This window comes from Balaenoptera musculus, chromosome 6, assembly GCF_009873245.2.
Source record: "Balaenoptera musculus isolate JJ_BM4_2016_0621 chromosome 6, mBalMus1.pri.v3, whole genome shotgun sequence".
NCBI classification, from domain to species: domain Eukaryota; kingdom Metazoa; phylum Chordata; class Mammalia; order Artiodactyla; family Balaenopteridae; genus Balaenoptera; species Balaenoptera musculus.
Window position 1 is genome coordinate 92,164,043 of NC_045790.1, and position 27,715 is coordinate 92,191,757.

General features: G+C 40.8%; 2 protein-coding genes across 6 annotated transcripts in view; both read right to left on the bottom strand.

Annotated features, from left to right (window-relative positions):
* CTNNAL1 (catenin alpha like 1) overlaps nucleotides 1-13,324 on the bottom strand; it is a 60,022-nt gene extending 46,698 nt beyond the window's left edge. For 3 of the 4 annotated variants that reach the window (XM_036856739.1, XM_036856738.1, XM_036856737.1), the window contains exon 1: nucleotides 13,077-13,274. In XM_036856739.1, coding sequence (XP_036712634.1) covers nucleotides 13,077-13,217 — 141 coding nt within the window. In that variant the 5' untranslated portion in view covers nucleotides 13,218-13,274. Of the gene's footprint in view, nucleotides 1-13,076 lie in introns of all 4 variants that reach the window. The other variant, XM_036856736.1, reaches the window with a different exon arrangement.
* Nucleotides 13,325-18,987: 5,663 nt separating this feature from the next.
* Nucleotides 18,988-27,715, bottom strand: part of TMEM245 (transmembrane protein 245) — a 98,758-nt gene continuing 90,030 nt past the window's right edge. For both annotated transcript variants that reach the window (XM_036855824.1, XM_036855823.1), the window contains one exon: nucleotides 18,988-19,857. In XM_036855824.1, the coding sequence (XP_036711719.1) occupies nucleotides 19,812-19,857 (46 nt within the window). In that variant the 3' untranslated portion in view covers nucleotides 18,988-19,811. The remainder of the gene's footprint in view (nucleotides 19,858-27,715) is intronic.

The window sequence follows — 27,715 nt, forward strand, 5'->3', positions numbered from 1 at the left end:
AACACAGCCATAAATAAAATAAATAAATAAAATTAAAAAAAAAAAAAAAGAAGAGTAGGAGATTTAAGATTTAAATCCAGATACTCTGACTCAAGAGCCTAGCCTCTTCACCACTTAGCCAACCTGACTTCCCTGCTTCTGACTTCTCAACTGACAAGAGGATTAAAGAAAATGATGCAGTATCATGTTTAACATAGTACCCAGTTTAAGTACTCAGAGGCATATTATCATTAGCTCTCTTATTTAATCCTTACATACTATTCAAGACAAGAAAACTGAGGCTGAGTGAAATTAAGTACTTGGCTTACACAGCTAAGAAGCGGCCTAGTTTAGAATTTGAACCCAGGTTTATCTGACACCAAAGTCCACCCCATACTCTTTCCTTTAGTGGAGCTTTTCAATCTTCCTGGGTTTTTTGAGTGTTTTTGTTTTTGGAGGGAAAAATACTTTCTTCAAAATAAAATATTACCTAAAATTACTAGGTAGTCCATCAAAGAAGTGTTTCTATGGTTGAATTTGGGGATAACTATGGGTTATGGGAAGCAGGGAAACAAATATGAATACTATGAGCACCAGCTTAGTCCTTCTCCACACCTGATACATCCTAGGGAACTCTTAGTATCACCTGGAGAACAGAGAACTTGACCACCACTGACTGTTCCAAACAACCATGTTGGAAGAGACTCTGGAGAAAAGAAGTTTAAGTTGTTTTTATTAAATCCTTTATAAAGTTTAGAGTTTTCAATTGTAAAGAAAAGATCCTGCAATTAGGCTAAAATACCAACTATTGTTCAGTTCTGAAACACACATTTTGCTTTCACTACAAGCATCCTCCCCAGTGCATAATTAGGTGTGGCTATCTTCCTTTTACTCAAAGCATTCTGGAAAATATTCAGTCCAAATACAGGTATGCATTTCAAATTGAATTTGGAGGAGCCAAGCCAATTTATAAAATTTCTTATTAAAAGGTCTACATATGGGACTTCCCTGGTGGCACAGTGGCTAAGAATCTGCTTGCCAATGCAGGGGACACGGGTTCAAGCCCTGGTCCGGGAAGATCCCATATGCCGCGGAGCAACTAACCCTGTGCGCCACAACAACTGAGCCTACGCTCTAGAGCCCATGCTCTTCAACAAGAGAAGCCACCACAATGAAAAGCTCGCATGCCACAACGAAGAGTAGCCCCTGCTCACTGCAACTAGAGAAAGCCCGCATGCAGCAATGAAGACCCAACACAGCCAAAAATAAATAAATAAAATAAATAAATTTATACAAAAAAAAAGGTCTATATATGTCCTAAAATTATTTTCAAACTTTTTAAAAGGGAGGTCCAAAAAGTTATACATGTTGATTGTTTTTAAAAACGGGAAGGGGTAATATAGGAAAGCCCAAAGAAATAAAAGTCACCCATAATCCCACTACCTTGTCAGCAACTTGGCATAATTCTTTTCAGTCTTGCTTTCTACATAGACATACTTAAACACAGTTTAACAAAAGTGAGACCAAACTTCAATTTCCTTATCAAGCAAAAAATAAGACTAGTTAACATTTAACGTTAAGCACAACAGCAGACGCTATCTGATGTGCTTTACATGTACTGATTCAATCAATGCTTACGTCTCTGTGAGGTAGATACTGTTACTACCCTCATCTTACAGATTAAGAACTGAAATATGAAAAGGTTAAGAATTTGCCCAAGGTCACAAAGGCAGTAAGTTGTCTCTCAGTCACTACACAGCCTCTTTCCTCCCAGGATTATGTTAAGAATCAGGAGAAGCGTGGCAAGTCCCATGGCTGAGTGCTCCCAGAGCTAGGGCCTGCTCCCCACATACGCCTGAAGGAGCTGCAGGGGCCGTGGGCATAGGCAGAAAAGCTTGCGGGATCTTGCTTCCCAGGCCGGAAGTTGGGCCCGAGCTCCTGTGGTGGGGGCTCCAAGTCCAAACTGCTGGACTAACAGAGAACCTCAGACCCCAGGGAATATCAATTGGAGTGAGGCCTCCCGGAGGTCCTCGTCTCAGCACCAAGACCCAGCTCTACCTAACTGCCTGCAAACTCCAGTGCTGGATGTCTCAGGCCAAACAATCAGTAAGACAGGAACACAGCACCACCCATCAAAAAAAAAAAAAAAAAATATGTTACAGACAAAGGAGCAAGGTAAAAACCGACAAGACCAAATAAATGAAGACGAAATAGGGAACCTACCTGAAAAAGAATTCAGAGTAATGATAGTAAAGATGATCCAAAATCTCGGAAACAGAATGGAGAAAATACAAGAAACGTTTAACAAAACGTTTTCTAAAAGAACTAAAGAGCAAACAGTGATGAACAACACAATTACTGAAATTAAAAATATTCTAGAAGGAATAAATAGCAGAATAACTAGGGCAGAAGAACAGATAAGTGAGCTGGAAGATAAAATGGTGGAAATAACTGCCAGGGAGCAGAATAAAGAAAAAAGAATGAAAAGAATTGAGGACAGTCTCAGAGACATCTGAGACAACATTAAATGTACCAACATTCGAATTATAGGGGTCCCAGAAGAAGAAGAGAAAAAGAAAGGGCCTGAGAAAATATCTGAAGAGATTATAGTCAAAAACTTCCCTAACATGGGAAAGGAAATAGTCAATCAAGTCCAGAAAGCACAGAGAGTCCAATACAGGATAAATCCATGGAGAAACACACCAAGACACATATTAATCAAACTATCAAAGATTAAATACAAAGAAAAAATATCAAAAGCAGCAAGGGAAAAGCAACAAATAACATACAAGGGAATCCCCATAAGGTTAACAGCTGATTTTTCAGCAGAAACTCTGTAAACCAGAAGGGAGTGGCAGGACATATTTAAAGTGATGAAAGGGGAAAACATACAACCAAGATTACTCTACCCAGCAAGGATCTCATTCAGATTTGATGGAGAAACTAAAACCTTTACAGATAAGCAAAAGTTAAGAGAATTCAGCAACACCAAACCAGCTTTACAACAAATGCTAAAGGAACTTCTCTAGGCAGGAAACACAAGAGAAGGAAAAGACCTACAAAAACAAACCTGAAACAATTAAGAAAATGGTAATAGGAACATACATATCAATAATTACCTTAAATGTAAATGGATTAAATGCTCCAACCAAAAGACACAGACTGGCTGAATGGATACAAAAACAAGACCCGTACACATGCTGTTTACAAGAGACCCACTTCAGACCTAGGGACACATACAGACTGAAAGTGAGGGGATGGAAAAAGATATTCCATGCAAATGGAAATCTAAAGAAAGCTGGAATAGCAATTCTCATATTAGACAAAATAGACTTTAAAATAAAGACTATTACAAGAGACAAAGAAGGACACTACATAATGATCAAGGGATCAATCCAAGAAGAAGATATAACAACTGTAAATACTTATGCACCCAACATAGGAGCACCTCAATACATAAGGCAAATGCTAACAGCCATAAAAGAGGAAATCGACAGTAACACAACAATAGTAGGGGACTTTAACACCCCACTTTCACCAATGGCCAGATCATCCAAAATGAAAATAAAGAAGGAAACACAAGCTTAAATGACACATCAAACAAGATGGACTTAATTGATATTTATAGGACATTCTATCCAAAAGAAACAGAATATACTTTCTTCTGAAGTGCTCATGGAACATTCTCCAGGATAGATCATATCTTGGGTCACAAATCAAGCCTTGGTAAATTTAAGAAAACTGAAATTGTATCAAGTATCTTTTCCGACCACAACGCTATGAGACTAGGTATCAATTATAGGAAAAAGTCTGTAGAAAATACAAATACATGAAGGCTAAACAATAGGCTACTAAATAACCAATAGATCACTGAAGAAATCAAAGAGGAAATCAAAAAATACCTAGAAACAAATGACAATGAAAACACGACAACCCAAAACCTATGGGATGCAGCAAAAGCAGTTCTAAGCGGGAAGTACAATCCTACGCCAAGAAACAAGAAACATCTCAAATAAACAACCTAATCTTACACCTAAAGCATTAGAGAAAGAAGAACAAAAAAAAAAAAAAAAACAAAGTTAGCAGAAGGAAAGAAATCATAAAGATCAGATCAGAAATAAGTGAAAAAGAAATGAGAGAAACAATAGCAAAGATCAATAAAACTAAAAGCTGGTTCTTTGAGAAGATAAACAAGATTGATAAACCATTAGCCAGACTCATCAAGAAAAAAAGGGAGAAGAATCAAATCAACAGAATTAGAAATGAGAAAGAAGAAGTAACAACTGACACTACAGAAATACAAAGGATCATGAGAGATTACTATAAGCAACTATATGCCAATAAAATGGACAACCTGGAAGAAATGCACAAATTCTTAGAAAAACACAACCTTCCGAGACTGAACCAGGAAGAAATAGAAAATATAAACAGACCAATCACAAGCACTGAAATTGAAACTGTGATTAAAAATCTTCCAACAAACAAAAGCCCAAGACGAGATGGCTTCACAGGCAAATTCTATCAAACATTTACAGAAGAGCTAACACCTATCCTTCTCAAACTCTTCCAAAATATAGCAGAGGGAGATGGAGAAAACTATAAGACACTGATGAAAGAAATTAAAGATGATACAAACAGATGGAGAGATATACCATGTTCTTGGATTGGAAGAATCAACATAGTGAAAATGACTATACTACCCAAAGCAATCTACAGATTCAATGCAATCCCCATCAAACTACCAATGGCATTTTTCACAGAACTAGAACAAAAAATTGTACAATTTGTACGGAAACACAAAAGGCCCCGAATAGCCAAAGCAGTCTTGAGAAAGAAAAACGGAGCTGGAGGAATCAGGCTCTCGGAATTCAGACTATACTACAAAGCTACAGCAATCAAGACAGTATAGTACTGGAACAAAAACAGAAATATAGATTAATGGAAGAGGATAGAAAGCCGAGAGATAAACCCACGCACATATGGTCACCTTATCTTTGATAAAGTAGGCAAGAATATACAATGGAAAAAAGACAGACTCTTCAGTAAGTGGTGCTGGGAAAACTGGACAGCTACATGTAAAAGAATGAAATTAGAACACTTCCTAACACCATACACAAAAATAAACTCAAAATGGATTAAAGACCTAAATGTAAGGCCAGACATTATCAAACTCTTAGAGCAAAACATAGGCAGAACACTCTATGACATATATCACAGCAAGATCCGGTTTGACTCACCTCCTAGAGAAATGGAAATAAAAACAAAAATAAACAAATGGGACCTAATGAAACTTAAAAGCTTTTGCACAGCAAAGGAAACCATGAACAAAACAAAAAGACAACCCTCAGAATGGGAGAAAATATTTGCAAATGAAGCAACTGACAAAGGATTAATCCCCAAAATATACAAGCAGTTCATGCAGCTCAATATCAAAAAAACAAACAACCCAATCCAAAAATGGGCAGAAGACCTAAATAGACATTTCTCCAAGGAAGATATACAGATTGCCAACAAACACATGAAAAGATGCTCAACACCACTAATCATTAGAGAAACGCAAATCAAACCTACAATGAGGTATCACCTCACACCGGTCAGAATGGCCATCATCAAAAAATCTACAAACAATAAATGCTGGAGAGGGTGTGGAGAAAAGGGAACCCTCTTGCACTGTTGGTGGGAAGGTAAATTGATACAGCCACTATGGAGAACGGTATGGAGTTTCCTTAAAAAACTAAAAATAGAACTATCATATGACCCAGCAATCTCACTACTGGGCATATACCCTGAGAAAACCGTAATTCAAAAAGAGTCATGTACCACAATGTTCACTGTAGCACTATTTACAATGGCCAGGACATGGAAGCAACCTAAGTGCCCAGCGACAGATGAATGGATAAAGAAGATGTGACACATATATACAATGGAATATTACTCAGCCATAAAAAGAAACGAAATTGAGTTATTTGTAGTGAGGTGAATGGACCTAGAGTCTGTCATACAGAGTGAAGTAAGTCAGAAAGAGAAAAACAAATACCGTATGCTAACACATATATATGGAATCTTAAAAAAAAAATGGTTCTGATGAACCTAGGGGCAGGACAGGAATAAAGGCACAGACATAGAGAATGGACTTGAGGACACAGGGAGGGGGAAGGGTAAGCTGGGATGAAGTGAGAGAGTGGCATGGACATATATACACTACCAAATGTAAAATAGTTAGTGGGAAGCAGCCACATAGCACAGGGAGATCAGCTCGGTGCTTGTGACCACCTAGAGTGCTGGGATAAGGAGGGTGGGAGGGAGACGCAAGAGGGAGGGGATATGGGGATATATGTATGCATATAGCTGATTCACTCTGTTATACAGCAGAAACTAACACAACATTGTAAAGCAATTATACTCCAATAAAGATGTTTTAAAAAAAAATCAGGAGACAGACAGCTGGTAAAATTGCCTTGAATGTGCCAAATAAAATTTTAGCTATTATTCTGCAAAAAGAGGAGGCATATTAAATTGGGAGTCACAACCTAGAGTTGCCCTAACACCAGAGTGTAGAGAATGTCTGAATGAACTGGAAAAGAGGGCAGAGAAGGTATCCCATAGGGAAGAAAGAGGATCTGATATATTGAAGAACTCTCCTGTGGAATAAAAGAATAAGAACCCGGACCTACTTGATACCTTCTAACAAAGGGTGTCAAGAAGTTCTCATCGCCAACAAAGTATAGCCTAGCAGTTAAGAGCATGAATTCTGGCGTCACTCTGCCTGGGTTTGAGTTCTGGCTCTGTCATATGATTATGTAGCAAGTTATCTAACCTTTCTGTGACTCAGTGTTCTCATCTGTAAAAACAGGAGTAATAATAGTACCCATCTCATAAGGTCATTGTGGAGAATAAATTAGTATATGCAAATAAAGTACTTAGAATAGTGTCTGGTATTTAGTAAGCATTACATAATGATTAGATATTGCCCTTTTCACATTTCTAGAATCTCTGTTCTTTCCTCATGTTTGTGATGGTATTCTTATTTTCTAGAATAACTGACAGTAATCTCTTGATTGAAATGGATTATCTTAGTTTACTTATTTTGTGGGAAGATAAGAAAGCAAGCGAAGACCCAGGGAGAAAAAAAAAAAAATGGTAGTAGGCCAGATAAAAGAACAAAGCTTTAATTCCCTGGGACCTGAAAAACAAGGGAGTCAGCCCAGGACAGAGAAGTTCATCCCTGGGCTTAACTCATTAGTAAATTCTCAAAATTATTAGACAGAAAAATCAGTTAATCAGCTATAGCAACCAGTATAGAAGAAAACACACCAAATCATGAGGAGGTCTTTAAAAGCAGGAAAAAGGGCACTTTCACTCTCTTTATACACTATTTATGTGTTTTTCCTTTGCAATTAAAAACACATATATTCACATACACAAATCAGCAGAGCGTCCCATATGTATTCATCTCCAACTTAGTGAGACAAAGATCCTAAGAAGCTTCCAGGACAATGCAGAGAGAAATGGGAAGACAGGGGAGCTACCCTGGGGATTTATTAAAGGGTCTGTATAACGGTGAGTGAAGTAAATCTATCACAGACAGGAAAAGACTAGTGGGTGGTAGAATAACATTCCACACCAGGGTGGAGCTGTGTGGCAGATATTCCTCTTCCCTTCCTTGGATAAAAGCATTGTAAGACTGGGAGTGGGAGTTTTGACAGGAAGAATAAAGTGATTATTAAAGAAGGTGGGGAGCTGCTCTGTAGAAAATGTGCTTGGGACTTAGCCCAGGGCTTTTAAAAAATCATCTGAATTAGGAAATATACAACAAATGAGTGTATAGAACATATATGCATACCATTTAAAGAAATGAAAGGAAGACATAACAAACCTACCACCAAGCTTAAGAAAACATTAGCAGCACCTCTGACAACCCATGTGCCCTGGGGGCCCCTCCCTTTCTACAACATCCCCTCACCGCCACCCCCCAGAGGAAACCACTGCTCTGATTTTGTGTTCATCATTCCCTTATTATAACTATTGCACATATGTTATATCCTTAAATGATGTATGGTTTTGTTTTGCCTGTTTTGAACCTTTAATTTTTTTTTTCCTTAACATTATGCTTTTGAGATTCATCCATATTGATAATTATAGCTATGGTTTATTCATTTCACTGCTGCATAGTATCTCGTATGAACTTAGCACATTTTATTTAAACATCCTACTGCTAAAAGACGTTTGGGTAGTTTCCAGTTTGGAGCCATTAGAAGTAAAAAGACTATCAATATTCCCATCTATGTCTCTAATACACGTGCAGGATTTTCTCTAGGGGTATGGATTTAACAGTGAAATTTCTGGGCCTTAGGTAATACCCACCTTGAACTTTAATATATTACATCAAACTGTTTTCTAAAACTGTTGTACTACTGACATTTCCATCAACTCCACATTCCTCACCAACGCTTGTTCTCACTGCAGCTTTTACTTGTACTTCACTGACTTCTAATAAAGTTGAGCATCTTTTCACATATCTTTTACACATCTGTTTCCTCTTCTACAAGATGAGTATTTATTTTACCAATTTTTAATGGGTAATCTTATTTTTGATTCATTGGAGTCCTTTATTTATGCTGGGTGCTACCAATCACTTGTTGGTTATTTGTGTTGCAATCATATTCTCCCACTTTAAGGCTTATCCTTTCAACTTTGATGAACAAAGATTCTCCATCTTAATGGAGCAAATATATTAATTTTTGCTTAGGGTTTATACTTTCAGTATATTAAGAAATCTTTTCCCACCGTGAGGTGGTGAAGATATTGCCCAATTTTTTCCCCTAAAAGTGTTTTAAGTTTTTTACTTTCATATTGATTTTTTTTTAAATTTTATTTATTTATTTGTTTGTTTGTTTGTTTGTTTATTTATGGCTGTGCTGGGTCCTCGTTTCTGTGCGAGGGCCTTCTCTAGTTGCAGCAAGCGGGGGCCACCCTTCATCGCGATGCGCGGGCCTCTCACTATCGCGGCCTCTCTTGTTGCGGAGCATGGGCTCCAGACGCGCAGGCTCAGTAGTTGTGGCTCACGGGCCTAGTTGCTCCGCGGCATGTGGGATCCTCCCAGACCAGGGTTCGAACCTGTGTCCCCTGCATTGGCAGGCAGATTCTCAACCACTGCGCCACCAGGGAAGCCCCATATTGATATTTTTAATTCATTTGGAATTGGGATTCAATATCATGTGTTTCTATTTAGATAACCAATTGTTCCCATTTTTAAAAAGTTCTTCCTTTCCCCACTGACGAGCAGTGCCAATTCTGTGAATTATCAAGTTTCCCTATATGTGTGGATCTGTTTCTAGGTCCTCTATTCTGTTTCACTAGTCTATTTGTCCATCTCTGTTCTTAAACCCACATTGTCTTAATCACTCTAGCTTTATAATAAGACTTGAAATCTGGTGGAGCAAGTCCACCCACCTTGTTTCTCTTCTGGCTATTCTTGGCTATTTGCTCTTTCATGCAGATTTTAGAATTACTTTTATCAAATTCTACTAAAAAAAACCCTGTTGAAATTTTCATTGGAGTTGCATTTTAGTTGAAATGCAAACTAGTTGCAAACTAGTTGAAAGTTTCATTAAATTTACATATCAGTAGGGAAAATTGATATGTAAATAATATCAAGTCAATCTAGCCAGAAACATGGTACTTTTCTCCCATTTATTTAGCTCTACTTTGGCTTTCCATAAAATTTTTAAATTTTCTCCATGAAGTTTGGCCTCTCTTTTGCTAAACACATATATACACATATTTTGCTGTCATTTTTATTCTAACTGGTATCATGTTTTAGGACGACTTTTCTGTTTGTTATTAATGTAGAAAGAAAAGCAGTTGACTCTAGAAGCCTACATTCAGTGAACTTACTAAACTTCCTAACTTTTATAATTTATTTGTAGACTCCAGTTTTCTATGTAGATAATTATATTTTGATTTTTCCTTTCCTACCTTTATACCTTTCACTTCTTGTCTTGTTGCACTGGTTACGATTTCCAGTACAATTGAATAGAAGCTGTGAGAGCAGATATCCCTCCTCTTGTTTCTAGTTTAAAGGAAATGTTTATTTTAAATTTGACTTGTTGCTATGATGTTAACTATAGGTTTTCTGTAGGTACTCTTTATCAGGTTAAGGAAATTTTCTTCTATTACTAGTTTACTATGTGCTCCTTATCATGATTAGAAGTTGAATTTAACTGAAGCTTTTCTGCATCCATTGCTAAGAACATGTATCTCTTCTAATATGTAAATGCAGGAAATTGTATATATACATTTGTCTAATACTGATGCTGCATTCCTAGAATAAGGCCAGTTAACCCAGAACTTTTTACCTGGAGAGTCAGAAGAGGTTCAATGATATCAGAGTAGAACTCTGCTCAAAACTGACTAAGCTGTACAAGGCTAGCCCTACTCGTTCACCTCAAGACCCTTTCTCCTCTATGGCATTGTTGCTGACTCATCCACACCTGCTCTGAGCTCTGAGAGCATTCACTATGGATGATGTTCATCTGACACTTGCCATGTGCTATTCTGTACCTGCCCTGTCTCCCAACTAGAATACAAGTCCCACAAAGAGTAGCAACTAGAAAGCTTACAACAAATGCTTGCCTAAAAAGCTTAAACTTATTCTTGTGGATATGGTGGTAAAACATGAGTTGGATAATAATGCAGCATCCTTAGAAAATGAGACTCCTGGACATGAGTTTTCTAGAGAGCTGCACTTTAGTCCACTAATACTCACTAAAACTTAAAAATCATTCTAAACTGTATTTCACATTTAACTGCTTTGTGAGTGTTCTGACCATGCTTTATATATTTCTTGATTTTAAGCATAAGTGAACTTTTTTGTTGTTGAGTACAGTAAATCATTAGGAATATCAGTTATAATAATGCTAAAGATACAGCTGTGGACACATAATGTGTGGAATGCAGAACCTCAGCTATGGCCCTGAATGAGTCTTTAACAGGGAAGGAAAAGAAAAAAAAAAGCTGGCATTTTCCCCCTTTGGCACTGACCTCTAGTTAACTCTCAGCAGCCAATTCATGTTTCCTCCTCCACTCTCCTACTCTCTCCACCCTCTCTTACCCCAGAATTACACAATGCAGAACTCTAGGATACATTTTTAGCAGTGATACTGTGAAAAGTTACCATTTCTCCAGATTACAACAACCTTCCAGCTTGTTTTTCCATTGTGGACTCTCTTCTCTGTACCTACTACTGACTGACCTCATCACTGCTCCTAATCTCTAGGGAGAACAAATATGGTGTAGCTAACAGCACAGACTCTGGGACCAGGCTGCCTGGATTCAAACTCCAGTTCGACATTTACAGGTGAAAGTCCCACTACAAGTCACTTAACCTCATTATTCCTCAGTTTCCTCATTCATATAATGAGAATAAACATATCTCTACCTCATAAGATTGTTATGAGAATTAAATGAATTAATATGTATAAAGTGCTTAGAACACGGCCTAGCGCATAGTAAGCATTATATCTGGAGTGTTAAAAAAAGAAAAATGGATAAAATACCACTCTCTTAACTCTCTCTCTTAAAACTACTCCAGTATTTTTCATTTTGTGTTGTGGTTGTGTTGGTGGTGGTCATGGTATTCTTTTGTGGGAGGGGCAGTGCAGACATCACTAACTGATCCTCTACTCGTCCCACCTGTCAGTGCTTCTTTCAGACCTGGAAGGGAAGGGGGATGGGGAGTGTCAAGGTTATTCATTCACTGTTCCGTTAGCCAGGCTAAAATGAGCACAGGTAAACTAACACACCATTGTAAAGCAATTATACTCCAATAAAGATGTTAAAAAAAAACATGAGCACAAGTGAAGAAAATGGGGCTGTTTATTTAATCAGCATAACAGGAATCTAGGGACATGTATGACTGCTGTTTTCAAATATTTGCAGGGCTGGGATGGAGAACAGACAGCACTGGAAATTCTATGGAATAGCTACAGGCTCCCCATCACTGAGCATGTTTAAGCAGGGGACTGGTGACCAGGTGTCAAGGATGCTGTAAGAATTTTTAAACTTAGCATCAGATAACCTTTAAGATTCCTTCTACCTGTAAAATCTTGGCAATGCTAACGTGAAGCATCAAGATGTTACAGTCTAGGTGTGAGTCACACATCCAACGAGCTCCTGAAGGCACAGAATTCTGCACTCCCCACAGTGCGTAGCACATCACAACAGATCTAGGTGAGGAATTCCAGCCCGGAGGCTGCGTAAACTAGGCTCACAGTAACAGAAACTTCTCTAAAGCTACGCGCATCAATTAGCTGATTCCAGACTTCTGTTGGGACCAATAAATTCAATAAAGCATACATTCCCAAATGGGATTTGGCAAAAAGATGTGCAGCCGAATTAACTATCAGACGGTCCTTCACTTCACCCTTCCGAGGCCGGACAAAAGCCAACTGAAGTGAGCAGACAGGTTAAGGGGAAGGGGCCGGGTGGCCCGGAGTGAACGGGCGACTGGCGAGCCGACTCACACTCCGGGCAAAGGGACAAAGGCCTAGGGGAGAGGAGAGCACGCTGGACTTGGAGGCCGGCAGCAACGCCCCAGCCAGACTGGCCACAGTCCGGGTTTGGACTGGAGGTGCAAAGGTGTGCGGGCAGTGGGTTAAAGAGCGGCAGCGAGGAGGGCCCCTCAGCTCCAGCGGAGCCCCCGCGGGGGTCCCCTCTGCCCCCGGGGAGCTGGCCTCGGGGAGCCGGGGGCCACCGGAGCCGCAGCCCCGAGGAGAGTCCTGTGGGGAGGCAGGGCGGCGCACCTGCGGCCGGCACTCAGGTCCGCACGGGGCTCCCCGCCCCACAGCCTCCGCTGCTGCTCAGCCCACTTAACCCCGCAGCCGGATTTCGGATGGTCCCGACTCCCGCCGCCTCAACCAAGGCCAGTCCTCAAGCCCCAGACAGGCGGTCCGACACTGACGCCGGAGTCCTGGCGCGGAATGTGGAGCAGCGGCTGCCTCCCGCCCGGCCCAGCCCCTGCCGCGAGAGCGACCGCCGCCATCGCGGGCCGCGGCCGGAGGGAGACGCAGGGGCCGCGCGCGCGCGCGCCGCTTTACCTGAGAAACCAGCGGGAGCAGCGTCTGCTCCACCGAGCGAGTTTTGATCTCGAGTCCGGAGTCGAAGGCGAGGCCAAACGGGCCGGAGCCGTGCACTGCCCCGGCGGCGGCACCGCCGGCCGGGCCCGGAGAGGCGGCCATGGCCCTCAGCCCGTCGCGGAGCCCGGACGCCGCGCCGCTGCGGACCCGCCGCCCGCCAGCCTGCCTGCGCTCCGCAGCTGGGATGCACCCGCGCCGCCCGAGGCCCCGCCCCCGGCACGGCCTCGCCCACTCTCCGCCTCCACGCGCCCCAGTCTGGAGTCCCCCTGCAGCCCCACCCCCTAACCCGGGCCCCGCCCCTTCTGTCCTCTGTCCCCAATCCCCATCCTGTCTCTCTCAGATCATTCCTTAGTGGGTTGCACACACGTCTCAACCCCTTCTAGAACAGAGAAACAAGATACCTGAGGGCCTCCCACGGCCACGTGGCCTCTTACCAGGGCAAAGACATCCATGCCCAGCGAAGCTTCCCGTGCTCCCCAGAAGTGACTCGTCCTAACTCCGAATTCCCCACGATTACTGGAAGCTGCGCTGGGATTGAAACTAACTGGTAGACCGGGACCAGAGTCAAGCCTGTAGGGAAGGGCTTTTACCGTAAGACGGGAATTCTACAGGTTATAGTCTTTCTGGAGCTTCTCGGGAAGGTCCCATTTCCCCCTTCCACCTTGCTCTTTTCCTAAACGTGTCTTTCTCACAATTTCAGCTGGACTGAAGACGAAATTTTTGATAATGCAATCGTTTAAGGAGTATCTGGGTACTTGGCAAGAAAACAGTGATTTGGGTATCTTCAGGCTACTCTTAAGAATTACTCTTCAAAAGGAAATTAAATAGAACATATGGAAAAACTTCACCTCTGCTCAACACTATTACTATTTAAAACTACTTTTCAAAATTACTTTTCCCCTCGTGCCTAGCGCAGAGGCACGAGGGGAAAAGTTTCTCAACAGCTGTTCAGTAACTGAAGATCATTAGTGTGTATCTCTGACCAAACTCACTTAACGGTAAGGCTAAGAATCAAGGAGCCCCTGTGTGATGGAGATGGGAGGGAGAACTGGACACCTGTGATCCTGAAGTTTCCAGAAGCAAAGCCAGAGGAGGCTGACAGAAGCACACACCCTGTGAAAGGGTCCTAGGCTTATGCAACAGACTGAGAAGCATGAGGAAATATTTTGTGAACTAGCGTATTTGCCAATAAGAAACTATCAAGAGTAGAAAACAATCTGAATCTGAGGCTGGCTAGTCCACCCCTTACACCTTTGCCAGGATCATTTTCTCCATCTATAATGTCAGATTGATGAGCTGAATACCACACCAGCTCGAGGTGTCAGAAAGCTCTTTCCCAAGCACTGCTGAGATGTGTTTCAAGATACCTCCACTTGGGGTTCAGCTCCATCTGCTACTGCTGCGTAGATTATCTTTGCTATTGAATATAGCCATACCTTAGGTTTGTTTTCTTCATTCAAAACATGGGGTTCTTTTATCCAACTTTCTTTTCATTTGAGTCTCACTCCCCAGCCACCCACCTCATCACTTCCTTATCTACCACAAAATCACCTTCCCCTGGGCTCTGAGGGCTCCAGCCTTAGCCTTGGACCCTTTCACCTCTTTAAGGTACTCAGCACCCACTCCACAGGTACATCTTCCCTTATGTAAGTTGCCCATATTTCATAAAAATTCAGTGTCGGCACTGGTGTCAAAGAAAAGGCAAGATATAAGGCCTAAGAGATGGATGTATTCGTGAAAGTTTGACTTCACTGAAGACCAAATTTCTCAACAGAAATGAGACTAAGTTTACCACCTGATTCATTCAACACATAGTAATTTTATTTCAAAATATAAATATTTTACATTTACAAAGATGTTACATCAGTCGGTTGTCAAAGCAAGTTAAAGCTAAGAAACAGAGTTTGTGAGAATAAAGATGTATTGTTGTATCTGAATAATCTTTTTTTACTTTCAAACCTCTCTACTTTGCCTGAGAATGCAAAGATGATACATTTTCCAGAAGTTACATAAGCAATTAAAACTATATATCCAATCTTGGTTTCAAAATCAAATGGTATTTGAAATACACTCCAATTACCTAGACAAGTGGCACTGCAAAGCACAAAAGAAGGGTTTTCTTTGGGATAACTACAGTTGGAGTTACACTTTCTTGGTCACTGCCATAAAAAATAGTATTTGATAAGAAGCCAAAATGATGTTTAAGATCTGCTTCCATACCTTTCATAGTAAAATATAAAGCTAGAAGAAAAAGTAAGAAACCAGGTGTGGAGTAAAGAATTCTGGACTTGGAGTCAGAAGCTCTGCAACTGAATTCTGGCTCCATCATTTTGTGGTATAAACTTAAGGGAAAAATCACAAAAACCTTTCTGAGCCTCCAGTGCCTCATCTGATAATACTTACACTTGCCTGTCTCACAGGGTTGTTATGAAAGCATTCTGAAAACTATAAAGTGCCACACAAAAAAGCATTATTAAAATGTAATATCAATATATCACCACTGTATTTGCACACTAATTGATCTTTGAAAAACTTTCAAAACTAAAACACAAATACTGATTCTACACACCATAGGTAGAAAAGAATCTCTATACTTGATGTATAGCTCTGAATGGCAAATACGTTTTCTTTCTGGTATCTCACTAAACTTTGAGATATATTACGGTTTACATGATGGATGTACCATTCAGAATTCCATTAGGGATGTCTTCTAAAAGACCTGTAAACTTTTATTTGAGAGCCATGTTTCCCAAAGGACACGGAGTCCTTTGAGCTGCTCTGAGAAAAGGAGGATGGGGCGCAGTTTAAGGTCAAATAAGTCTCGTAAACACAGTCTTTGTCCCCTTATAAATTCACAATATATAAGAGCACATTAAAAACTCTTCGAAGTCCGACAGAAAGGAAACAAACTCAGCATTCCTCAATTTTAACTGACCTTGGAGTCCCCACCCCCCCACCCCATATACACTTTTGTTCTCTTGTAACATCTAATAACATCCCTTGCAACTACTGCTATAAGGAACACATTTTTCCAAAAGCTACTCAACTACAAGAGAAAGGGAAGAGAAGTAGAACAATGGGCTGAGAGAAAAAAGAACTTACTCTGCTCTAAATTGTTACTGACTGGCTCTGTGTTAGAAAAGACACTTTAACCTGTGGATTTGTTTCCTTCTCTAGAAAATGACAGGATCACCTAATTAGATAAGGCTCATCTGGCACAAAATTTCTATGACTCCAGGATGCAGGCAGAACATCTTGATTTATAATTCTCTTGATTATTTTTGAACTACTAAAAAAATTAACTGTTCAGTGGTTTCACATAGCATTCATATTTTTTGCAGATCCTCAATAAGTTAATGAAATGAATATATTTTAATGGCAAAATGGGTAAAGACAAGAAATACATAAAAAACAAAGAAATACTTGTTCTTGGAGGGAACTAGCATTTGGAAGTATGTTGCCAGAGGCTATAGTTCTACTGCGAAATGCCTAGTCATACTTTTGTAAGGATCTTGGAAGACCCTTAGAGGAGACTGCAGGGGTTTTCCTATAAACCTTGAGGTTGAAAGCTCTGGATAACTCACCTAAAATTACTTTGCTCTAATCTAACCCCTCATAGCCTGAATTTCTGAGCTTTTCTTGCTCAGTAGTGACACATCCTGAAGCTCTAAATACAACCAAAGTGGGAACTAGGGGTACTAGCAAGTCCTGATGGGTCACAATGGGTTCTTGTTAAGACCAAGGTTAGCCAGAGGACCTCATCTGCAAGCCCTTTAATGGAATAAACTGCTATTTCCAAAGCTACTTAGTTTGTTTAAATAACACTTCTTGGGTATCAAGAGTCAATTTGCACCAGTCTCAGAAGTCAAGGGAAAACTCTGCCAGCTAACCACCTCTAATGGCAATGGGTGTTAAGAATCCTTGCAAACTTAAGAATAAATAAAACTGGTATCTAAGGCAGTCTGGCAGAGATCACTTCCAGAAACAGAGAGTGTGATAGGAATTTTGGAACTGAAGCTGAACTTACATGACATGGAGTTTATGCTGAAAATCCCGTGCCTCGTTCTCGGAAAAGAGAGGAACATACTGTGTGGGGAGATCTTATCCCCTCCATTCAGTTTACAATTGAGTAGTGAATGTGACCGTCAAACTCATCTTTAATAAAGCTATAAAATGCAGGACATTGTGATAGGATTTCTGTACTATGTTTTTACTGAAGCTACTTCTACTTCATCAATGCATTATCTGTTCCTAGGGAAACTTCTTCTTTCTGGGTCAAATCCTGAGAATCATCTTTGAGACTTGAGCTTCCAGAACTCCTACTTTTTCATATCATTCGATCTCAATGCCTTACGAAGATCTGTAAAACCTCCTCACTGTATCTGAGGGGGCATGTTCTCTGTTTTTGAGGGTTCCAGGAAGACCTCCCCCAGCTGCAGGGACTTCAAGTCCTTAGGCTGTTGCTGGAGTACTGGGGCAGTTCAAGTTTCCTGACAGGACTGGGGAGTACTCTGGGGCACCTCTGCTCCTGATACTTCAGGGTGATACTACATCATTGCTAATTTTGGCAGCTCTAAACTATTCTCTTAGGGCTCAGAGTACCCCTCTAAGGAGCTGGTATTCACACTAGTAATTATGACCAGCAAGAGCCATATATTACCTCAAATTTATATTTTTGCAATATCACTTTACAGAGCTTAAGCACTTTGGAAGAACATAATTTGTATATGCACACTAACTCACTGTGCATAATATTTGCCTCTCATAAATATGTGCTCATCACAGCTGTAAATTTATCAGTATACCATTAACAAAAACAAACCTGATTTCTTTCTTAATAGTTTTAATGCAAAATTCTTAATTTTAGCAATCCACATGATCTGGCTAAGATTTAAGGTGAGAGAAGGCCTTCTTATGAGTTATCCCCTACAGCACCCTGTACAGTGTCTGGCATAGAACCTAGAGTCTGGCAGACTCTCAAGCAACGTTTTACTGAATGAATGACTGAACAAGTGATTAAAGAAAAGAATGAGTTACTTAGTGCCAAATGTAACACTTGGTGGAATACCAGATTGTAATTGTTGAAGGATTCACAGGAAATATATGAGATCTGTACAGTCTACTCTACAGACAGAGACCTCATGGTAGCCTCTTTCCTAGATGGAGTTCTTCTGAAGTAATATCAGAATAAATTTAAAGTAATTATCATTAACTATGCTTCTTAATGAGACGATATTTTAGACAAATATGATTTCTACTTTTAAATGTTTTCCAAAAATGAAATCTTTGTTACTTAAGAACTCTTTCTCCTCCATACTCCTTTGGGGGCAGAGCAAGAGCCTGAAGATTGTTTTACACAGTGGAAAGGGCACAAAGCTAAGAGCTGGGTTCTAGTCCCAGCTCTGTCATTAACCCTAAGACAAGTCTATGCGATAGAACAGGACACCTATTCTACCTCATAGCACTGGAAAAATTGTGTAAGATATTAAAAGAAACACTGCGATATAGCAGAGTTGGCAGACTGTGGAGTCAGAAAGATCTGCGGTCAAATTTTACTAAACTTCATGACTTTTGAGTTGGTCACTTTTCTGAACCTTACCTTCCCCATCTGTGTGAAACTGTTGCAAAATAATGTAAAGCTATATGAAAGCTGATGTGAAGTGCTTGTGAAATAATATGTGCAAAAAGACTTTGTCAAATGTAGAGCACTATGCTGGTTATTGTGACATCTGAGATATTTTAAAAGTCATAATTTAATTCAACAAGCATTCATCTAGAGTCTATGTGCAAGGCACTGTGCTAAGTGATGGGAAAATACTACACAGATATAAAATTTTACTGCTAATAAGTAACTAATTGGTCAAATTCCAAATAGTGAAACAGGGATACTTTTAATGAATCAGAGCACTGCTGCCCCTGAGATTTTTTTCTTAAAACATTTGGAAAGAAAAACATTACAACATGAATTCTATCATACTGTTACCATTAATAGCAGCTTAATAAGTATTTAATTTCAATGTGGTCAGCCAAGTTTTAAAAATTTGGCAATAGAGCAGTAGGGGATGGAGGGAGAAGGGGAGGAAGAGCTTCGGTCTCTCTGTGGTCTCCTATGGTTGTAACATACAACTAACTGAACGTCAGATAAGCCACCTGCCCTTACACTGAAGATTTGCTCTTCCTTACAGAGAGGACCATACACTGTGGAAGAAGGGAGAAGACTCATTTTTCCTGCTCAAGCAACTACATTCTCAAAAGTGAAAGCCCTCTTCATGGAAAAGTGACTGTCACAGAAAAGTTTAAGGACAGATTTCTTAAAACAGGAGAAAACTACATTGTATACAGCAGGTAGTTTAGGACTCTTTAAAAAACTTTATAAATACATATTATAATATATATAACCAAAGTGGGAAAATTTCAAGCCATGGTACCAGTTTATAAACTGAAACTTTTCAAGCCATCTTAGCAACAGTTAAGTGAGTAAACCACATTTCTGAGCTCCAAAGCTGTGCTTTAAAATGCAAAGCACAGCAAGTCCTCTCTTGTCCGGGCATTCTGTATGGAAGGCTAGGAGGCTTCTGCTTCTTTTCCTGGGCTCTGTTTGCCAGGCACAGCTGAAAGGATAGGAGGCCACAGCTGAGCTAAACTCACAGTCAAGGTTGAATTTCCTAGAGAAATCACTGCGGTTTAGAAACCAAGTCAGTCTACTGAAGGCTTCAGATCTTCAGAAATGTCACGGAAAGTCCTTTAAGAGAAAACACAGAATGATTAGTTTTGCTTTCAGAAAAGGGGAAAAAATAAAACCATAGAGAAGGGAGGGAGGGAGGGAGGGAGGAAAGAAAAATAGCATCTAACCAGTAATTCATTGCCACAGAATATCTTATTTTTATAATTTGAGAGCCTTGATGAGGTTATGTAGTCACTATTTTTTTCCTGATATTTTCACTGAGTATTGTTTCAAAGTCTGATAACTGGGCTTCCCCGGTGGCGCAGTGGTTGAGAATCTGCCTGCCAATGCAGGGGACACGGGTTCGAGCCCTGGTCTGGGAAGATCCCACATGCCGCGGAGCAACTAGGCCCGTGAGCCACAATTACTGAGCCTGCGCATCTGGAGCCTGTGCTCCGCAACAAGAGAGGCCACGATAGTGAGAGGCCCGCGCACCGCGATGAAGAGTGGCCCCCGCTCGCCGCAACTAGAGAAAGCCCTCGCACAGAAACAAACACCCAACACAGCCATAAAATAAAAATAAATAAATAAATAAATAAGCAAATATGGTTAAGAAAAATATATTAAAAAAAAAAAAAGTCTGATAGCTGTCTCTCAATCTTTAGTAACAAGAACTCCAGTTTTTTGGAGGGTCCATCCAAAAGACTATTTCCCCAGACTCTCTTGAAGCTAATGACCATGTGACTAAGATCTGGCCAATTCGAAGTGTTGAGTGGCTTCTGGGCAGTGTACTTAAAAGAGAAGGGTAATCTTCAATCCTTCCCCCTTCTTGCTGACTGGTAAGTAGACACAATGATGTTAAAGAGAAAATCACTAAGAGACCAAAGATTAAACGTTAGCAGGATAACTTTTGTTGCAAAATAGGAAAACTGACCCAGCAATGTCCAAGCTCTGAGGATTGTGGTTCAGGGCAGGAGAAATGGGGTAGGTCTTTTCATCAGCTGACCTTGTACTTGTACCGTCTCTAACCTACATCAAGCAAGCCAAGTGAATGTAGCTAATTGGCAGGCAATATCTATCTGGGTTGGATGGAGGTGGTCTGCTGCGTCTCTGTGGGGCTTACCTTAGGACTACAGTAGCTAGTTGACCTTTGCTACATCTTTTTTATGCCCAAGCTAGGATGGTATCACCCAGCCAGGTCTGCATCTGGGTTGGCAGCCACGTGGCCAGGTCAGAGTTTATCAATGAACGTGAGCTCAAGCACCCGTCTTAGATGAAAAGACCTCACACCAGGGCTGGCATCAAGGTGGGGCGAAGCTTGGCATGGACGTTTGTGGAACAGACACCCTAGCCCTGACCTGCCTGCCTCTGCACTTCTTACACCCAAGAGAGAAATGAACTTCTGGCTCATTTAAGTCACTGTTATTTTAAGTTCTACTGATGGTGGATTTTTTTTGAGTTTGTGTTTTGGTTATGATACAGGCAAATCTATCTTAACCGATACAGATATGAGGCACAAGTTTATTACCATCCTTTTAGATAGAGGTTGCCTTGCTCCTTTACAACAATATCACCAATTAGGAGGGTTCAACAGGCGGGGCAGAGGTAAATTAAAGACTAACCCTTTAGCACAATGTAGGAAGTACTTTAATGTCAAGAGGGGCACTGGTAAAATGTTACAGAAAAAAGATTACGTTCAAGGATGCTCAGTTATCTCAAGGCTCCTTCACTGCATGAGGCCCTACATCCAAAGGAACAGCTTTGAGGGAGGAAGGGGTAAGCTTCCTGGCTATGGTTCCTGTGGCTCTGAAAGGGTTTATATGTGACATGACTGAACCCACCATGTTGAATATATGCTGATAGGTCAAAGAATTGGAATGAATTTCTTTCCTTAAATATTTTTATTGGGGCTTCCCTGGTGGCGCAGTGGTTGAGAATCTGCCTGCCAATGCAGGGGACACGGGTTCAAGCCATGGTCTGGGAAGACCCCACATGCCGCGGAGCAACTGGGCCCGTGAGCCACAATTACTAAGCCTGCGCGTCTGGAGCCTGTGCTCCGCAAAAAGAGAGGCCGCAATAGTGAGAGGCCCGCGCACTGTGATGAAGAGTGGCCCCCGCTTGCCGCAACTAGAGAAAGCCCTCGCACAGAAACGAAGACCCAACACAGCCAAAAATAAATAAATAAATAAATTTTTAAAAAAAAATTTTTATTTATACCTGGAGAAAAATTCCCCCAAACTAAGATTTATACAGACACAAATGTTTTATATATACATTAATACCCATCTATCTCTACATCCATCAAATCAGGGTTTCTCAACAGCAGCACTGTTGACCATTCTGTGCATTGTGAGATGTTTAGCAGCATCCCTGCCTCCACCTACTACAGCTGTGATGCTGAACATGTCTCTAGACATTGCCAAACGCCCCCTGAGGGGAGCAAAATCACACCCTCCTCCCAGAACCATCGCTCTAGATAGCTATCTACCCATTTATTTGTATATCTATTTTTCACAGTCTCACCTAAATTTTTGTTTTTACATTTGTGTACAGGCAAAGCTGGCTACAAGTTGCCTCAGACTATATGAATTTCAAGTAGCACTTAATTCTGGGAAGCCCTGGAAAATCTTTAAAACCAATAGCCAAAAACGTGTCAATATTTCAAAGCATTTTCCGACACCCAAAACGGTTTGTAAACTCATTCTTTGATATCTTTTCAAATTTCTAAGATACCTGCAAATTTGAATCTCTAAGTCTTCAATTCCCCTAAATTATGAATGAAAATTTCTGCCTCAGGGCAAAGATGCATGAAATAAGATTAAGACTGTGGTTCGCCTGGCGACTGCTTTCTGTTGACAAGTAAGCTTAGCTGTGACCTTGAAATTCATACCTGCTATTCAATTCCGCCTCCAGGCCAAGAAAGTCTCCAGAAGGACTCAGAAGAAAGAAGACAAAGTGAAGCAAGCTAAGAAAACAGTTGCTAAGTGTTTTCCATCTCAACAGTGTATTTTCTCTAGATGTTTAAGGTGGTGACGGTGGGGGGTATGTGTGTGTAAAACCCTATAGAAGTAACACTGATCTTAACTGAACCTCAATTATCTCCTGGAAAACAAACTCCATAAGCTAGAGACAGAGAAATAATTTCTTTCTGGCCTCATCAAAAGGCACAGCACTAACTAATCTGCAGGGCTCATAAATCTGTAACTCTCTAGATTAGGAAGAAACAAAGGAATAAATATTGCATTGACAGTATTTCCTTCTTTCTTTCTTTAATTTTTTTTTTTGGCCTCGACACGCAGCTTTCGGGATCTTAATTCGCCAACCAGGGATTGAACCCAGGCCCTCGGCAGTGAACGTGCCGAGTCCTAACCACTGGACTGCCAGGGAATTTCCTTAACAGTATTTCTAAAAATGGCAAATGTCCTACCTAAACCATCTAAATACAGTATTCTTTCCCAAACCATAAGGATTATTATGCTCCTTTGAACCATAGTGGTAGAATTTCTCAAGAACAAGCAGTGCAGAATGGGGCCACATGAGACTGGGGGGGGACAGAGGACTGCTGTTAACATTTTATAGTTCCTTTAAGAGCAATGGAGATTGTGCGGTGTGATTTCTCATTTACAATCTCTTTGCTCCTTGGAAATATTTTGGGATCTGCTTCCCCTAAAGTTTCAATGAGATTTTTAAAAATCCATTTATGTGAATGTTTAATTAAATCTTTTCTGATTTAACAACTCAAGAGTTGTTGACTCCCAGCCTCCCAGAGAAGCAGAGTAAATTGTGGATGTTGAACTTACTTTTGTTGGCTCAGGATAGCAAGTGTGTATTTCCTAAACCCTCACCCGCACATCTTGTGACAGAGCACATGTCATCACTATTATGTACATTCCTTCCCTCCCAAAAATGTGGAATAAAGTTCTAAGGCTGGAGTTTACCATGGCCCCTCCTCTTTTTATCAGCCTCACAGTTATACTGCAAAAATCTTTTAATTTGATCTGCTCTTGGTTTCACTAATCTATTAATTCATCAAGTTTTCATTGAGCACTTTCTATTTGCCAAACACCATGCCAGGAATGGTAACACAGCTGTAAACGAGTTAGACATAGTTCCTACCTTCAGAAAGCTTACCAATTAGTGGAAAGACAAACACACATTTATATAATAGGTATTAAGTTGCAATAGGATAAGTGGAAGATGCTATGGGAACATATAGCAGGGACATCTTATCTAGTCTAGAGAGTTCTAGTAATGCTTCTCCAAAGAAGAGTACTTTAAGTAAAGGTTATGATACTGGACTTGGTTAGGAAGGGGGTAGTATTCTTTACAGAGGGGAAAACATGTGCAAAGATCTCACTGACTCCAGGAAACTAAACAAGTTCAATATGGCTAGAAAAGAAAATGTAAGGCAGGCAACAGAGAGAGATGAGTCTGCTGAGGTAGACAGAAGGCACAAAAAGTCTGATGGGCCAATTTAAAGTTTCAACTTCAGCTTGAAGGCCATGGGAAGCCACCACGGGAATCTTAAGCAGCAGAGGCATTTAACAGTTATGCTCCAGAAAAACCAGAGAACAAGATGGGAGGGAAGTAAGACTAGAGGCAGGGACCAGTGAAGAGGATGCTGAAGAAATCCTGGCATTGGGTCAACACCATTGGGAAGACAGAGGAATGCACAGATTCAGGAAAGTTTTTAAGTGACAGTGTCAAAGGAGAGGCAACCACCAACGGAGCGGGAGCAGAGTACAGCTCCCTTCCCATCTCCAGTTCTCTTTTTTCCCTCATTATCCTAAACTGGCATCATGGGGAGTACACTCCAACTGAAATCCTTAAGGTTAATGTAAAGATCTGGAGGAGTGGTGACTGGTTTTTGGAGAACATCTTCATATCTTATTTTGCAAAGACAAAAATAACTTCTTGCTCTATAAAAAGTAGGATGTGTTACACCGTAGCTTAACTGCCAAATACTGATCTTTCTTGACTTAGGATGGTATTACGTCCCAATAAACCCACTGTAAGTTGAAAATATCCTAAGTCAAAAAGCATTTAATACACTTAACCTACGAAACATCATAGCTTAGCCAAGCCTACCTTAAACTTACATTAGCCTACAGTTGGGCAAAATCATCTAACACAGAGCCAGTTTTATAATAAAGTGTTGAATATCTCACGTAATTTACTGAATGCTGTACTGAAAGTGAAGAACAGAACGGCTGTCTGGGTACTGCACGGCTGTAGGCCTATCAGTTGTTTCTCTACCTGATCGAGGGGCTGACTAGGAGCTGCGTCTGCCGCTGCCCAGCATCACGAGAGAGTATCATACCGTATATCACTAGCCCAGGAAAAAAAATCAACATTCAAAATTTAAGTACTGTTTCTACTGAATGTGTATCACTTTCACACCATCACAAAGTTGAAAAAATCATAAGTTAAACCTTCTTAAGTTGGGGACCATTTGTAATTTCTTTTATGAAAAGATACTGAACTTTGAACTTTGGGTATTAAATCATGAAAGATAATCACAGTCAGGTTAAGATAATGCTTCTAAAAACAGAAATGAGTTACTAATTACTCTATCCTAGAAAAAGATAAAGCTGAGTTCCTAAAGGGCCACATTCCAGCTGTCACCTCCGGTCATAACAAGGTATGACAGAGGGCAAAGGAAAATTTGAATACAGAGAACAGCATTCCCACAGGAGTTCCTGCGACATGCCCTTACTTTCTCCTTACAGGTTTTTCTGAGCTTTAATATTCAGAGATTGCTGCTCAGTTTTTGGTAGGAGTGAAATAAGTACATCAAATCAAGTCTGATTATCCTGTCCAAAAATCAAGAAAGTACTTGAAAATGTGTGACTGCAGGGTGTTTTGATCCTTCCCCACACCTCCCAAACAGCCCCAGTGTTAACAGAGAACAGGGGAAGCAATAGGTTCTGATGATTGAATCAAGGCCAAAATAGTTGGGAGCCCAAAGTTGTGCTGTGTCTGCGACATTCACCCTTGTGAAATAGTGCAACCACCACGATCAACAGTGAGAAGCAGAGAAAAGGGGTCCACCGTCCTTCATCTTTCCTTAGGTGGACAGTCATTCATCCATCTGAAGACACATGGCAGGACACAGAAATAGCCGTGCAAATGGGTCTTCTCAGCCCCAGCGCCTGCATCTGCAATCAGAAGGTATATCTGCCTAATGGAATGAAAAATCCACCCTCCATTATCACACTGTAACAACATGAGAGTTCCTAAGACAAGCCGAACCCTTCCACAGCTCATGCCTCTGTAGAGACTATTCCCTCACAGCCCATTCATTCCTTCAACTAGGAAGAGAGCACTTCCCAAGGTTGACAGGTGCTGTGGATACACCAGTAACTAACATGGACATGACCCCGCAGTAACAGCAACCACAGTCAAGCGGGAAAAGACAAAGAATCAAGTGTATAAGTGAAAGTCGTACGAGAAAGGAAAGGTACAAGGTGCTATCTGTAAGAGCATTAAACTAGCAGAAGGACATAACCTAATCTTGAGGGTAGGGAAAGCTTCTCCCATGAACTGACATTTGAGTTGCGATCTGAAGAATGATTAGGAGTTAACTAGGCAAGGAAAGATGGGGGAGGGGGAGAGTGTCCAGACAGAGAAAGCAGCGTGCTTGAAGTCCTAGAGTTTGAATGGAGCTGGTGTCACTTGAGGTCCTGACACAAAGCCAATGTGGCTGCAGCTCAGACAGGGGAAAATGTTTCAGAATTCGTGAAGCAGGCACAGGTAGACCACGTAGGGCCTTGGAAGGATTTTGATCTTCCTTGTAAGAACAATGGGAGGCCAGTTTTGGTAAGCACGACCAGATATGCCTCCATTCTGAAAAGAAAACATCCGCTGCAGTATGGAAAAGGGACTGGAGGACAGCAAGAGTGGACACCAAGAGACCGGCTGGGAGGCTGAGACGCCTGCAGCAGTCCAGGTGAGAAACCTACCAGCTGGGCCCAGGGCAGGTGGAACTGGAGAAGAAGGGGAAAGGACAGATTTGAGATAAAACTGAGAGGACTTGGTAAAGATGGTTACTGAGGAGATGGAAAGTCATAAGGATGACCACACACTGGCACATATAATTAGAGGGTAACATCTACTGAGGAAGGAAACACAGGAGAATGTTTTTTCTTGTGGGGGCGGGGGTGGGGGTGGGGGGAGATGATTAAGGAAAAGAAAGATCTTTAGTTGAAACACACCAGCTCACCTGCTTATTACTATGGGACTAGAGGCAAGTTAACCTCTCTAAGCCTCGATTTCTTCATTTATAAAATATGGAAAACAATCTTTCCTAACCTCATGTGAAAATATTGGACAGATTATGTAAAATAAGACAACGCAGGTAAAGTTTTATCACAGAACTTGGCATGCTGAGTCCCAATAAATGTCAGTGGTGGTTGTTACTATTTAAGAGGTCATTTAGACTTTCCACTAGAAAGTGCTGTGTTGAACACATAGTTCCTGCAGGCTTTCTCAAAACCCCATTAGAATGCCAGTAAAAAGTGTTTTTTTAAAGGCATAAACCTACCTGAAAAAAGAGGAGAAAAAAGAGAACATAAGAGGTTAAGAGCAACAAATTTTTAGAAGATGGAAAGCAGATGAACAACTGCTATAACCCAGCATAACCTAAAAAGCTGAATCCTAAGCCAGGAGTTATTCAGCAAAATTGCCCATAAGGCTCAGGAATTGGTGGTATCAAGTAACTTTGGAAGTGGGGTTGAAGGTGGGACTAAACACAGAAGGGCTGCTTTAAAGTGTGCTTAAAAAGCAGTAAGACCAAGCTGTCAAACTCTGGGCAGGAGATTAAAAGATCTTTCTCTGAGGAACTTAGCAGCCCCAAAGGGAACCCAAAAAGCACTGACATCAAGGGTTGCACAAGACAATGGTCCTGGCAGATTATATTATGGTAACACACATAATA